General features: G+C 36.6%; 1 protein-coding gene across 4 annotated transcripts in view; it reads left to right on the top strand.

Annotated features, from left to right (window-relative positions):
- Positions 1 to 14,560, top strand: part of ccdc93 (coiled-coil domain containing 93) — a 33,375-nt gene extending 18,815 nt beyond the window's left edge. For all 4 annotated transcript variants that reach the window (XM_069196424.1, XM_015358579.2, XM_015358581.2 and 1 more), the window contains 10 exons: positions 554 to 627; positions 4,001 to 4,082; positions 4,292 to 4,366; positions 4,836 to 4,907; positions 5,784 to 5,892; positions 6,712 to 6,794; positions 7,560 to 7,597; positions 7,887 to 7,971; positions 10,801 to 10,914; positions 12,206 to 14,560. In XM_069196424.1, coding sequence (XP_069052525.1) covers positions 554 to 627; positions 4,001 to 4,082; positions 4,292 to 4,366; positions 4,836 to 4,907; positions 5,784 to 5,892; positions 6,712 to 6,794; positions 7,560 to 7,597; positions 7,887 to 7,971; positions 10,801 to 10,914; positions 12,206 to 12,262 — 789 coding nt within the window. In that variant the 3' untranslated portion in view covers positions 12,263 to 14,560. The remainder of the gene's footprint in view (positions 1 to 553; positions 628 to 4,000; positions 4,083 to 4,291; positions 4,367 to 4,835; positions 4,908 to 5,783; positions 5,893 to 6,711; positions 6,795 to 7,559; positions 7,598 to 7,886; positions 7,972 to 10,800; positions 10,915 to 12,205) is intronic.
- The last annotated feature ends 225 nt before the right edge of the window (positions 14,561 to 14,785 follow it).

The raw sequence follows: 14,785 nt of genomic DNA, 5'->3' as shown, positions 1-14,785 counted from the left end.
TTGTACTGATCGAAAGAGATTCAGATAGATATTTTTGCGATGAGCACAGAGGATTGCTGAACGTTAAAAAAAGGACTCTGTAAATTAAAAGTAAATTAACTGTAGCAGCAGGAATTTGCCCTTAGCTCTTCTTAGGAGTATATTTTATATGTTTTCAGATTTATTAAAGAAATCTCAAAATGAAACCCACTCATTTCTACAGTATTTGTAGCTTTTATATATCCCATTATTTTAAAATATGCCCTTACACAGCAAATTTAGCATTTACAGAAAAACTTGTTATCCCAAGCTGTTAAAATGACTGACACAGCTACATAATGGCCTGGAACAAATTGGAAGGCTTGTTGAAAGTACATTTGGTGGAAAGACCTCTATAAATTAGTGTTCATTTAAGTCAAATTAATTGTAACAAATCGCTTGAGTAATACAGCTGGGAGTTTACTGTGATTGCCTTGCATTAGAGATATGCCCTGTAGACTGTAGGAACATAATGCATATGTTGCCAGAAGAACTGTTCATTTTTTTACCGTTCTTATTGATTTAATACACATAGGCTTCTAGCCTCACCGAGAAGCTGGAGAGCGAACTTTCAGCTTTGCAAGAAGTGGAGTCCCAGGCTGATTCCAGGTAAGCAGTGTCTTTGCATCTGAAGTCTCAGGCATATTGATTTGCATGAGATCTACATTTCTTGTCTAATACTGTAAGTGTTTGATTCAGTCGAAACTCCCTCTTCTTCTGCGTGAATATGTGAGGTGTAAGTGATAATTATAGAAGCGAGCCACGTCTGCCAGAAATTCACCCCTGTGAAGTCAAAGTATGAACTGTTTTCTCACTGTGAAGACACTACAGAATATGGGCAGGGTAGATGTGACTGAACTTGTTCCATCTGGCTTACCAGTATTTTTCTCTGTTTTATTTCTACTTTCATCATAATTTCATAAAACTGCTGTGGCCCAGGTTTCTGATATGGTGGAAATAGCAATGAGTAAAAACCTGTGTAGTGTGTTGCAATTAATTAGAAAAGGAGGGTTGATTTAAAAAAAAAAAACATTTCCCAAACAGCCTTACCTGTCTTGATTAACCCATATAGCGTCATCCAGATAATGCAGTGAGTGTAAAAGTCTGAGTAGGGAGCTGTGTCAGCATGTGGAGGCTGCCAAGGAACAGGTAAAGGTTTATTCTGTGCTGAAAGGAAAAGGAAAGGGGGACAAAACCTGGACTGAAGAGTGCTGGGTATCCTGAGTGGGCAAGATGAGCAGATCACAGCTCTGGGTCAGAAAAATGGAGATGGGGAGATTCCACTGAATTGCCAGACTTTATGCGGATGAATTGTAGCGATATGGGCGAACATTAGAGAGGATGAGAGATATCCTGAGGGCACAGCTGGGAAAGAGGGTCTTATACTGTCCTTTGAAGACGTGAACGAAATGAATGAGTTAATTCTCTTTGGGAAATAAATGTCACCTTTTGTGACTCATTCATGAGTTTGTCTACATTTAGACAGTGTGTGACATGATATATTATACTTACAATGAATTGCTCTTCAGAACAGTAGTAATTCAGATGGCATTACACAAACTTGTGTAAGTAGTGAAAATCTAATTGTGTGGCAGCTTTATGTTTTAAAATGTTGACGCACAACTGAAAATAATGTGCATTTATTATGTTGTGATTTTTGTAAATACTAATTTGGTTTTTGTCTTTATCTGTAAGTTGAAGGAAATTGGATGCATTGTATTTTGCTAAATTAAAACTACATCAAATTTAAATTAAAGCTTGCATCAAATTAATAATAAATTTTGGTCATTTAATAGGGAATCTGTAATTTTAATGTCAGTTAGTTTGATAGGGTTAATCGTTAGTTTTCCTTCTTAGTCAGATTTGCTTGTCCAGTCTACTGATGAATCTGTGGCTCGTGGTCTTATTAAAATCCAGAGATACTGCACGTTTCTTGGAGATGGAAATGAATAGCTCTGTTTCCTTCAATGTAAAATCTATACTGCTATGGTCCCAAGTGACGGGAGGCACTAAGATATGGAGTGCAATCAGACAGAGCCAATTAGACTATAATATAAGTAGAAATAATACATGACTAGGCACAACAAATATTATTAGTGGGAGGACATGTGGGGAAGAGATGTGCCAAGAGAAGTAATGTTATTTTTCTCTTCACTTGTAGCTGATTATGGTTCCTCGGGTATGGATAAATCTTAATATAAAATACAGCCCCCAGACAACATGGGGTTTGAAGTAGGAATGGAAGGCATGTATTGTTCTAGATCTGCAAGAGACCTGAAAAACAGAAGCATTGTCTTGCTGCCTTGTGAGCCGGCGAAGTTCCGATCAGACATCTTGCGTGCCGGCGCCAGCTATTGCAATGATGAAAGGGTCAGCTCAGCAAATGACACAGCTGTTGTAACAACATGTCAGCGAGTGAGGGATCGGGCCAAGCAAGGCTGAGCGCAAAGAAACCATCTGCTCCAGCCCCCTGGCAGCCCTCCAGCCTCTAAACCTGATACTGACAAACCCGCAAATCCACCCCAGGGGGCAGCTGAGACCTGTAGTCTTAGACAGCTCCAGTTGACTCCGTCTGAACAGCTGGAGAGCCAGCAGCGACCCCAGATGGGTCTGGATGTATCGGCGAAGGGTTGTGCTCTGGAATTTGCAGCAAATCCCCACCATCCTTCCCGGCTATCAAGGGAAACAGACCTCCCAGGAGACAAAATTCAAGCCTGCCTGATGGAAGGAAATGAAGGTCTTCTGTCCTCCTGGAGACCTGCGCAGATTTCCTTCATGCCTGCGGTCACATGCACAAAAAGTAAATCTGCACTTTGCACAGGAAATCCATTTCATATTTAACATGATATGATATGGGATTAAATGCAGCGGCAGTACATGCATTTGTGTGGTACTGAAGACTAAGTTCAATAACTGTTCAATGTTCTCAAACAAATGCTGCACCTTAAAGGCAAATGTTTCTTCTGTGCAGAAAAGCAGTCAGAAAATTGTTATAACAAGCAATTAAATGAAGATGAACCTGGGGTTTACAGGCTGGAGTCAATTTTACATTCAGTCATGTTTTTTATCAATCGGAATAACAAAGAGTTTTTTCTCCTTCTTCCACTGTCATCTCCAATCACCGTCTTTAACTTCTTTCACAAATGAATCATCAGTACAGTTTTTGAAAATACAGTAGAAGCCCACAGGCAGTTTAGATTTCTAGCATTTGGAGGACAAAATGTCAAGAAACAGTTTAGTTTTTTTTACTAGACCGAGTAGGGCTATGGGTAGCAAGAGAAAAGAACAAAGGAATATCAGAACTGGACAGGATCTTGTTTTAAGTGATTCTCATTAGTCCTGTCATGACATTATGGAGTGCTGAAGAATCAAAACAGCACTCCAATAATGAGAGTGAATAAATAGGCAAATGGTGATAATCTGTCTTGGTTCTTCAGAAATCATAGTGCTGAGTTGTGACTTTAAAGGATTATTGGGAAGGAACATTTTAAGATGCTTAGGTTCACTTAAGAGCCCCAGAATAATATCTGGTATCTGGAATTGTTTTATTGAAAATCCAGCCTTTGGGATCTTCACAGTGCTGACAAAGTGAAGGGTGAAGCATGGTGTAATCTGTCATCCCAGTTAAGGAAGAAGCAAAAGTGTTTTATATAGACACTTACTTTGGGACCAAATACAAAAGACTGATATGACAGAATGGTGTAACAGATCATATGGTTTTAATCCTTTGCAGATGTCCACTGTGTGTGTGTGGTTTTGGTTTTCAAAGTTGCACTTCAAAGTTTCAAGAACACCAAGGGACCTGAAAAACATCAAATAAAATCTATACTTTCCTCTATTCCTACTTTTTTTGCTTGTACCGAATAGAGTTTGTACAGCAGTTGTTTCTGTTTTACCTAGATCGGTTTGTTTTTGCTTAGCCTCAGGTTTTTGAAATGTGGTAAATATGTGTGTGTTCTTGTCTGTCTTTCAATTGCTCCAGTGTTTTGCAGAAGCTTAGAGCTTTGGTCTCTATGAATGAAAACCTGAAAAATCAAGAGCAAGAATTCCGCACGCATTGCAGAGTAAGTGCAGAGAAGCCATAGTGTGAACTAAAGTTTCTGTTGTGCTTTTCGTTTGGTTTAATGTATTTTTGTACTCCTAAAACACTAAGGGTCTACGTAAGGTCATTAGTTGCAGATTTGATTTTCCTCTGTGTCGGTTTTTGGCCCAACAGTGTCACCTTTTTGTCTGTCCTGCACGATGTTTTTAAAGGCTTTCTTTTTCTTTAAAGGAGGAAATGGCTCGTCTGCAGCAGAATATCGAAAACTTGAAGATTGAGTCGGGAGATGAGAACGATGAAGAAAAGGTAAAGGAGAATGAAATGACACATTTGCGAATGTTGGTATCTGTCGAATGAAGAATGTGAGCTGTTCTGAGTCGATCTGTTAGAACAGATTGAATTTGAAAAAATAAACGTTGAACCTTGAGGCTTAAATTCAAATGATTAAACACTTAAATACCCATTGTTTCCTGTGGGAATTTAATCACCTGAGTGTTATGAGTGTAAGGCTCCATGTGGGCCTCACTGAAGAAGAAACATATGTACATACTAGACAGCTGGGAACTGTCTCTTCACTTGCAATATCCACATTTAATATGTAAGTAAAATAGGTGTGACAAGTACATGGCGGTGTCTAAATAATTGCTTGGACTGTTATTTTCTTAAAATTGTATTTTTACTGTTATTTTTACTAGTATGAGCTAGTTATCAAATAAATCCTTGAAAGTACACCTTAACTCTGTTCTGTTTCTGAACGTTAATGATGTATTTATAGGAACGAATCCAACTGGTTGAAAAGCAGTACAACACAGACAGAGAGAAGCTCCAGAAGATCAGGCTCCTTCTGGTAATCACTTAATTCCCTTTTGTCTCTTTTTTGTATTTAGAGTTTGGACACAGAAACTTAATTCATAACTACTGTCAGCAGTGGAGTTAATTGTTATATAAATGTAGTTGTGAGGCTGGTTAATATTTTATTTTGCAAGGGATGAAGGATGTGTCAGTGCATCTAAGATTGATTTGACTTTAGGTTGGGATAAGATTTTGTGCTTTTACCAAACTTAACATGATTCCTTTTCCCTCAACACCTCAACAATTTATTCCTGCTTATAGATTAAATCACTAAACTACCCTGATTGTGTCTGAAGAAACTGAGCACAGTGATATCTGACTTGTTAGAAAAATGGCCGTTCTTATTCCGCTATTTATTATTCTGATAATTCAGCTTTAGAGCCATTTATCTCTGAGATTATACCTGCTTCTCAGATGTTTATGAGCTCAAGTTTGAGCTGAGAGGACATTAAACAGCCTTCTCTCTGGAGTCTGAAACGGCAGTATTACAGTTTTTCATTTTCCTTTACTCTTCTCCTATGTTGTTCATATCTCAAGGATCAGAGCTGCTATTCACAGGTCACCAGGAGTACGATGGTTTAAATTCTTAAATGGTTTAAAGTCTTAAAATACTTTGCTAAATAGCGCATTTTTGTTTACAGTTAAAGAGTATGTGGTTAAATACTAAGTCTACCACATTTTTCTAGAGAAATTGTACGCTGATCTCACGTTTCACTCAATGCATGACATTCTCAGAATTAATGTTTGTAATGGGTCAGCAGGTGCTCCAAATTCATTCTTTCAATGCATCATGACTTATGCGCTTTCTTTACTGTAAATGCATTCAACAAGACTAAAAAGTATTTGACTTCATGTTACTGCTTGCCTTCAGGCCCGCCGGAATAGAGAAATTGCTATACTGCAAAGAAAGATTGATGAAGTGCCAAGCCGAGCTGAACTAACCCAGTATCAGAAAAGATTTATTGAACTCTATGGCCAGGGTATGTACTTAAACATCTGCTTTGTGTAATATTTCGGCAGGAATATTTTTCTTTCCTGAGTTGTAGGAAAATGTAATTTTGCGGTTTGATTTCCCCCTTGCTTTCTATTACCAGTCTAAAGTGTTGTTTTTTCCAACAAATGTGCTATAAGTATGATTTCATTCTTTTTGATTAACTAGTGAAGAGAGGCTATTAAATGTCAGCGAATTCTCTTGGCAGCTTGCCATAAAATTGGGAACAATTGTTGCATTTTTTTGCCTTAATTTCTCTAATCTACGGTGCTTTGTTTCCCTGCTCCAAATCAGTTTCCCTTAATTTTTTCAATGGCTCTTTAAGAGCTGCACGTTGTTTCCATGACACCTTTGCGAACCTTGTGTTCCCAATAAAAACGATTGTGGCAAACGAGTAAAGTATATGTCTGCTTTGCTGAGGTATCATAGTTTTATATTTTTATCCTGGTTGTTTTTATAGCAGAGCCCAGAATTTCTTATTATGTCAGCAGTTTGATTTGGTTGAAGATTACAGTCAGTTTTAGGTCCTTTTTCAATGTACAAGGAAAAAAGGTTGGTATTATAATTTATAGTCAGATTTCTTTAATGCGTCCAAAGAATTAAAGACTTATTTTTATTTTGTATAAGTTTTAGTTTAAAAATGATTTATACCACTAAAAATGCCACACTTATTTGGTGTGGTAATTCATTGAAATTATAAATGTTTATCATTTCTAATATTCATTTCACATGTTTATTGCTCACATTTAGGCTTACCCTTAATGCTTTGAAAAACCATTTAACTAAAAAGAGTATTTTTTGTCAATAGTTGCAGCAACGCACAAAGAAACCAAACAGTTCTTTACGCTCTACAATACATTGGATGACAAAAAAGTTTTCCTAGAAAAAGAGGTAAGAATTAAAGTGATAACAGAGTTTGTCTTTACAGCACTTCCCTGGATTAAGTGCTTATTGTTCGGGTATTTATCTCTCAGTTTTCTTGATCTTCTGTGAGAGCAAAGCACCCTGTTCGCACACTTTGAAGCTTATCCATATTGTTTATAACAGTGGCTTCTCAGGAGCCATTTCATCAGTTCCACAGAAAAACCTCGTCTATCATTAAGAAGAAATAAAAACACTAGCAGCCTTCAGTAAACTGGTATCATCAATTGCGTCACGAGAGCTTATAAATGGACGGTCCCTAGCGATCGTGTCACGGATATTTTTATTTATGTGTGTGCAGGTAATGAAAACCAACAAGGGAAAAAACACCTGGGTTCTCTCCAAAACTCCTGTCTGGATTTGAACATTTTCTTAGCAAATATTTTAAATGTCATTTTCTTCAAAAAGGCATAATACGTGCATCATATTAATTACTTGACACTATTAAATGTTGCCGTGGTTACATTCAAATCAGCATGTGAAGCTGAAGTATATTAAGTTAGCTAATTTTTTTGACAAATTACCCTAGTGCCAGGTCTTGCTTGTTTTCCAGTCATTCAATTTGAGAAATCTTAATGTTGCCTTTATTTCTTGATTTCAAATGTCACTGAGGTTGTAAGGCAATGTCAGTTTTAATTTAGAATCATGTAATCATTTAAAGGTTTAAGTTTGTTGTATTTTATTAAACAAGTATTAAAGTATTTTTTTTTTACTTATTCATACTCTTTTCTCTAGGTTAACTTGCTAAACTCCATTCACGACAACTTCCAGCAGTGAGTATTAGAATGATATAAATCTGTTTGTGAGCCTGAAGACTTTTGAATCCATTCCATCCCTGAAAACACAAGTTAGAATTTTAGTATGATTTCCTGAATTCATGAATAAAACTAAAATCGTGTTATTCACACATTTTATTTTTGGTAATTTAGCCATCTGGTTGTGTTCAGCACGTAAAGTCCTGCGGGTGCTGTATAGTTGGGATTGTGAATAATATTTCATATAAAATACGTGGGTCACTAGTTTAGATCCCCAGTGTATGTCATTATGAATTTTGTTTTTCAGAGCTATGGCATCTTCTGGAGCTAAAGAACAGTTTCTGCGACAGATGGAACAGATTGTAGAGGGAATTAAGCAGAACAAAATAAAGGTAAACAATCTGCAGAGTGACCCCTTTAAATCTGATTATTTCACTTATGATGAGATTAAAGGTTGTGAAATCCTTAATTAGATGAAACGGAACCGCAAATCTCCCATCTTTTTATAATGTACAGTCACCAGCGTTCTTAATAAACTGCTCAGCGAACAGGTTGATGTGTGTGTGGATTGTCCTGGTACCGAATATGGCTGGGGGAGAGGTTTCTGTGCAGATTAAAAACAACACAATTAACAGCAGCGGTGAAATACTGAAAATAATGAGAAATTGCCTCAGTGGCGTAAAATAATTTTATTTGATCTGTCAGTCAGTTTTTCTTTTCCTCAGTAAAACATGGTGCACATATAAAGGCAGTGCATTTTTATATTGCTCAGACATTAGGAAATTTCAGTCTACAATTTGTTTTCATTTTGCTGTCAAGGTCATCATTTGAGAGAGAACTTTTTTTTGTAAGACCTGGTTAATGCCATTCTTCTACGGGTCGCATCAGAGTGAAGCTGCATCAGAAATAAATATTTAAGATCTGAAGATAAGATTTGCTCAAATCTTTTGCGTGCAAATTCCCATATTATGCATTAACCACAGAAAAAGCCCAAACAATATATGGTAGTTGGTCTGCCGCACAATTCCTGGTGCAAGAAAATATTTGCCTTAAACGAAATAATAATATGAATTAAGTTGGTCTTGGTGCAGCTGGGCATTCCTAATGTGACAAATTGTTTAACATTTAACGTTTGAAGATCATTAGTCAACATTTTCCCCAAGGAAATTAAAATAATGTTTTTAACGTAGAATGGAGCTGTAAAGCATGGTAAGTAGAGCATTCATTGTAGATTTATGGTGTATTATCTCTTTCTGTCCATTATGGATACATGTATAATGATGCCTTCCAGCAACGAAGAGGATATATTAGGGCTTGGAAGGTTTTGAGTTTTGCCTTTGGACAGAATTTATAAATAATCCAAGCTCGATGATAAACTTCTCAGTAGTCTTAGATTGATTGTTTTTTTGCATGTAAATGCTGTTAGTTGTCCATTAGAGTCAAAGTAATATTTAAGGAGCCTTCTCCCCCCAAAAAAGTTTGTCTAGAGAGTGAATAATGCGATTAGGAGACCTTTGTGTCAAGTCCAAGTTTAGACTAGAACCATGAGGGAGAGCAGTTCTGACCTTTCAGATCCCAGGGAAGAGAGAGAGAAAATTGCTGGAGATTATCCTGCCTCTGCATACCACATTGAGAGGCCAGTTGGGATAAGTCCTTCCCTTCAGGTTCCAGGAGCTTGGCAACATCCTCAGCTTCAGTTCAAAGAGCTCTGTAGCTCAAAAACAAGATTGGGGCACACCTACAGATGATCAGACCTCCTGAGCTGCAGGGCACTGCAAGTTTGAATTCGGAACGGGGGATGAAATGAGTAATGATCCAAACTGAATTGGAGACCCAAATACACCTTGTTCTTTCATGCATGGGTGTATAAAAAATACATCATCAGACAATTGTATTTGTAAAAATACCATTCAAAAAGAGGCTGAGGGAAAACCGAATACACCCATCTCATTTTGAAATAAAGCTGCATTTCTTTGGCATTTTCATGTTGTGCATTCTGTATGGTTAGAATTTATGTGATTTCAGCAAACCCCACACATTAAACCTACTACTATGAAATCTAACCCATAAGGGGAAGGAAATTCCACAATTTAGGTAAATGAAAGAAAAACCTTTTCCTCATTCCGGTTGAGTTGACAACAGCTTTCCAAATACTGCTTTTTAGTTTAAAGGGCATGAGCTGAATTCTTTAAAGACTACATACTGTACATTGGGGGAGCTGGATATGTTACTTAACATTTTTTCTATAATTATCCTGAGGAACAAAACATTATAATTTGGTTTACCACCATGCAATGATGTGATGAGAACAAATGACCCATAATGCAAACTTGACAACAATTTTCCCTGAGCAAGAGCTAATCTGGGATCAAAAGACAAGTTGTTCTTTTACTGTTACAATCTGTCCAGTTTTTGATGGATAGTTTTGCTAGACCAGAAATGTTTTCAGAAATAGACGGGTAAGAGATGAATGCCTGGATACTTAAATACTCAGTCCTGCTGAAGGATACCTAAACCATGATGAAGGATTAAAGACTTGAATTATCTTTATAGATTTTTGGACTGAAAACATTTGCTGGGCTTTTAATACCATTCAACAGTATCTATTTAATTTCAAGTCAGTTTTGATGCGGTTTAGTTTGAGTAACAAAAATATAAAAGAATTGAAAACAGACATAAAAAAAATCCCAGATAGATATTTTCACAAACTAGAAAGTTGAATGTTATTTTTGCTTGTAGAATACCACTTCAATCATTGTATGTTCACTTAGTCAAAACAAAATCAATAATAAATACAGAAATTGTAGCCCGAGATTATTTCAAATGCATACGAATGTTTACTGAGGTGTGTAAACGGGCATGTCTGTTCAGTGAAAGAAATGTGGAAAACGGTTTAAATTAGACCACGTTGATTGCACGATTACTGAGACCGTGATATGTTGACGTTTAACTTCAGAGACTCTTAAAATCCACTTACAACAAGCCACAGACTGTGGGAAAGTCTATTAAAAAATTAAAACACGAGGCAAAAAGTTTCAAAAAGGTGAAGTTGAGAACAGGCTGCCCAGCCTAGTTTTTAACACACTGAATGAGCTGGATTACCAAACAAGTCAGATGGGCCGAATGAAACAAGTGTGTTTGTATATGTTCTTCTGATGGAGATCCAGTGGATTGTTTGTAGGTCCTGTTGCAGTTAATCTGTTAAAACTTTGTGCTTTCAGATGGAGAAAAAGAAGCAAGAAAACAAAATGAGGAGAGATCAGTTGAACGACGAGTATCTGGAATTATTAGAGAAACAAAGGCTGTACTTCAAGACTGTGAAAGACTTTAAAGAGGTAAGACTTTGATTGAAATTATAGGCCCGGCTACTTCAGCATCCCTTTTCCTATTTTATGATTATGATTTCATGGGAGTGAAGACAATAGCTAATAAAAGTGTTAAAGCTTAATCACATGTAAAATTTGAATATTTTTGAAGGACTCATAATCATGACCAATTCAAAGTCAGTGGCTCTTTGTTAATCTGAAATATTCCTTATTCTAAGTATTTGCAGTACAGATCCTCAGTGAAATAAACAGTAATAGCAGAAAAATGAGTTTAGTTTATGGAGTTAATTTAGTTGAGCTGTAGAATCATAACTGAAATGTACTGTACTGTAGTTGTGAATGCAGAAATATCATCTTAAAATGGTAAGGACATATGCATCAAAGAAGCAAAGAACACTATTTTAAAGCTACTATAGTAAATAGCTTTCTGAAGATTCGCAATGGCAAACTTTTTAAGACTTTAATTACAAAGCACTCGTCAGATGCTTCATTTGGAGGCTGTCTTCAGTGGTTTAGTTATATAAAATAGAAACTGTTCCAATACTGTTTAATCTGAACTTTTTCTGCCTAACATTTTTATACTATTGACAGGTCAGTTACAGAGCTTTTGTTGTAAGAGCAGAATCAGGCAGTGTTTATAATTAATTTTTTTCTCTTTTAAAATGAAGTATTTTCTGTAGTATTCTGACATGCATTTAATGGCTGGAGACAGGAAAATGTTCAACTATACCACACCACAAATAACCAAAATTACTGCAGCTGCTTTTGAAGTGTTGAAAGATATTTATTGTTTTATTGTTTCATTGGACACTTACCTTCATGACAGTAGTGAGCAGAAATGTGTTTTAATTATTGCTTACAGCTATATTGATTTACCAGTAATATGGCCAAATAATGATTGTAATAAACTAGGCAGGCTGCAGAATTTCAAAAGTTGTAGGCAATGTAGGCCTTTTTCAGCACATGTATTCAATAGGTATAAAGTGATATTTAGAATGAATATTTTATTTCAAGATTGACATTAAACTGTAAATAACACCTGCATCTCTTTCACTCCCTCTCAGCTTTCATATTTTTCTTATAATATGAAATTGATGTTTGTCTTTTAAACAAAATATCAGGCATCCAGGCTTCTTGAATCCACAAGCAGTTAATAGTAGTCCACAAGTAGAATTCTCAAAGCTGTATGTACAGTATGTGTGGCATTTTGTTTCTGATATTTCCTTATTCAAGCTGAAGACTGCAAGAACACTAAGACCAGAATTTTTCTCACACTGTTTGTTTTATGTTTTGTCCACAGGAGTGCCGAAAGAATGAAATGTTGCTCTCGAAGCTGCGCGCGAAGGGTGTGTCCTAGACACTACAGCTGAGCAGCATTCTCGCGTACAGTGGGCTTGTGCTTGTAGGCAGAAGAGCTCTACTTTATTCTGCACACTAAACAATTATTATTTCTGATTTGGTTGTATAGCACCTCATCCTCATTTACAATTTCACCCACATCAAAGAGCATTTTGTGTCAGGAAAAGGTCTTAGGAATATTAGTTCTAGGTGAATTAATTCTACATCAACAGCGAGTAGAGATGTAACAGGGCTCAGGGCACTGAGCATGTCACAGAAGTGATGTCATCCTTTTGAAGCCCAGACAGTGTCGAATTCTTCTACGTTAGATGGGACCGGCCTGCCTTTTGATGAAGGAGAGTTCTCCGCTGTCTAGGGAACAGCCCCGCGGGTGGCCATGATAGGATCTCGGCACAGGCCGAGTGGAACAGCGTCCTCGCGGTGGTTGCGGAGGAGCACATATCTCATCTTCCACATTGGGTTTCTTGTTTGGCTTTAGGTTAATTTTCTGGCTGAGCTGAATTAGTATCCTGATTAAAATGGTAAATGTAACCATGGAGCAGGCCGGGCTTTACTAGTGCAGTAAGGTACAGTGAGGACAGCCATCTAATTTCACAATGTGAACTAATGTGCACAGTAGAATTACATTGTGTCTGTTTTAGCGGTTTCTCTGCCTTCTCTGCCAAATTAAATTACTAAGTTAAAAGGATAAGGAAAGTCTCTTTTATTACTATACTGTACAGGAACAGGAAAAATGGTTTAAAAATAGTTTGTCTTTGGTGTACATGCAAAGCACTTTTTTTAGCTTTCCTCAGACGTTTGTAGATTAAATCCTTGATGTTAAATTCATGCCTTTCAGAACTGCACAGTGCAGGGAAAGCAGACCTACTGTTTGTCAACAGCTGTAATGCCTTTTTTTAGAATTTTAACCCATTCTGTGACTGCCATTCTTGAGCTCCCGGTCTTGGGTCTTTAGGGTTCAGAAGCAGAACAGTCACAATGGCAAATACAGAATGAAAATAGTGTTAAAGTTGAAAGAGGGGCAAACAAGGAGCAGAATCAGAGCATCTCAGGATGGGGAGTATTGAACCCAGTTCTTCATTTTCTCTTCTTTATACACAAGGAAAATACTTTATGCTGCTTGCTGCTCATGAGACACTCAATTTTTATGGATTTCAGATTTTTACAGTATTGTGGGAACATGCATTTAACCAAGCAAATAAAAGTAAACTACAACCTCCCACTTTTTTGGAACGATGCTAAATGTTTAAAAGCTGCAATGTATGCCTTTTTCTATGTTAATGCTGAATACTAGTAATTATAATTTGTTGAAATTATTCTGATCCCTTCTCTCCAGTTTCTTTACTATACTATTCTATTTACAAATGTTTGTATATGGAAAGCAGTAATAAATTGCAGGATGAAAATTGTTCTTTATCTTTTCTTCTGTTCCCAAGATGAGTCGATGATGCACAGCACATGTAAAGCCTGTTACTGACGTTTCTGCAGAAAACAATGGGTCACAAATGCCTTTCAAAGAGCCTTATTAGAGCCTCTTTTTATTGAATCTATCACTGTAATACCTAGCCTAAGTATGTTAACACATTTCCAAATGTGTTTTAATCTTGTCTTCATGGATTTAATTTCTCTGCAGTTCACTTCTGCATTTGTATCCTAAAATGTTTGGATAACATTATTAGAAAAATAGTTAATAATAGTTATTCATTATTGTTACTACTGCACCTTGTATACATTTGTATACTTGCTATGTAGCGACTTTAAAAACAATAATGTCAAAATCCTTTACAGTACATAAAATAAAAAACACTCGCATCACAAAGTAACCTTTTGAAAGCAAAATCACAATAACCTTCTTTGTGGAAAAAGTATATTTACAGGCTGAATTTTAAAGCATGTCGTGCTTATGTGATTTGAATGAAGTTTTTATTGCTATTGTTTTTTTATGACTCATACATCATTAAGACCTTTTACTGTGATATGAGCAACTTAAATCCCAGCTCTAATAGTGCTCATTGCTTTTCATGATATTTTTCTACCAGGCCAGTTCAGACAAAAGACTTCAGCTTGTGATTCATTTGGGCTTTTCCTGTGCTGCACAGACCACCTGAGCCAGGCCTTTAGCCTTAGAAGTACCGCCTTTGATATTTGATGGCAGAACAATAAAACAGAAGTTTGCTGTACGGGTGAATTGTGTATTTCCATCATAAACGCAATAAATCAGTGTGGGATTTTTATGGCATGTCTGCAGCTTTGTAATAATTAATAAAAAGAACCTAAAAATGTTCTGTGCATTTTCTACCAGGACACTGAATCATTACCTGTTTTTCCTTCTTGATTACTATCAATAAATTAAGAGCAAGAGCAGGAAAAAAAAAAGATTACAACATTGTCCATGTATGTAGTGAAACGAAGGAAGATCATAAAATTAGCTGAGTCGCTGACCTGTTGAGAAACAGACTATAAAAGTGTACTTTTGGCTTTACGAAGGGGGCTTAACTGTGTACAGTTTACAAATCCGACC

This window comes from Lepisosteus oculatus, chromosome 12 (genome assembly GCF_040954835.1).
Source record: "Lepisosteus oculatus isolate fLepOcu1 chromosome 12, fLepOcu1.hap2, whole genome shotgun sequence".
NCBI classification, from domain to species: domain Eukaryota; kingdom Metazoa; phylum Chordata; class Actinopteri; order Semionotiformes; family Lepisosteidae; genus Lepisosteus; species Lepisosteus oculatus.
Note: the sequence above shows the minus strand (reverse complement) of the source record. Positions and strands in the feature narration are given on the sequence as shown.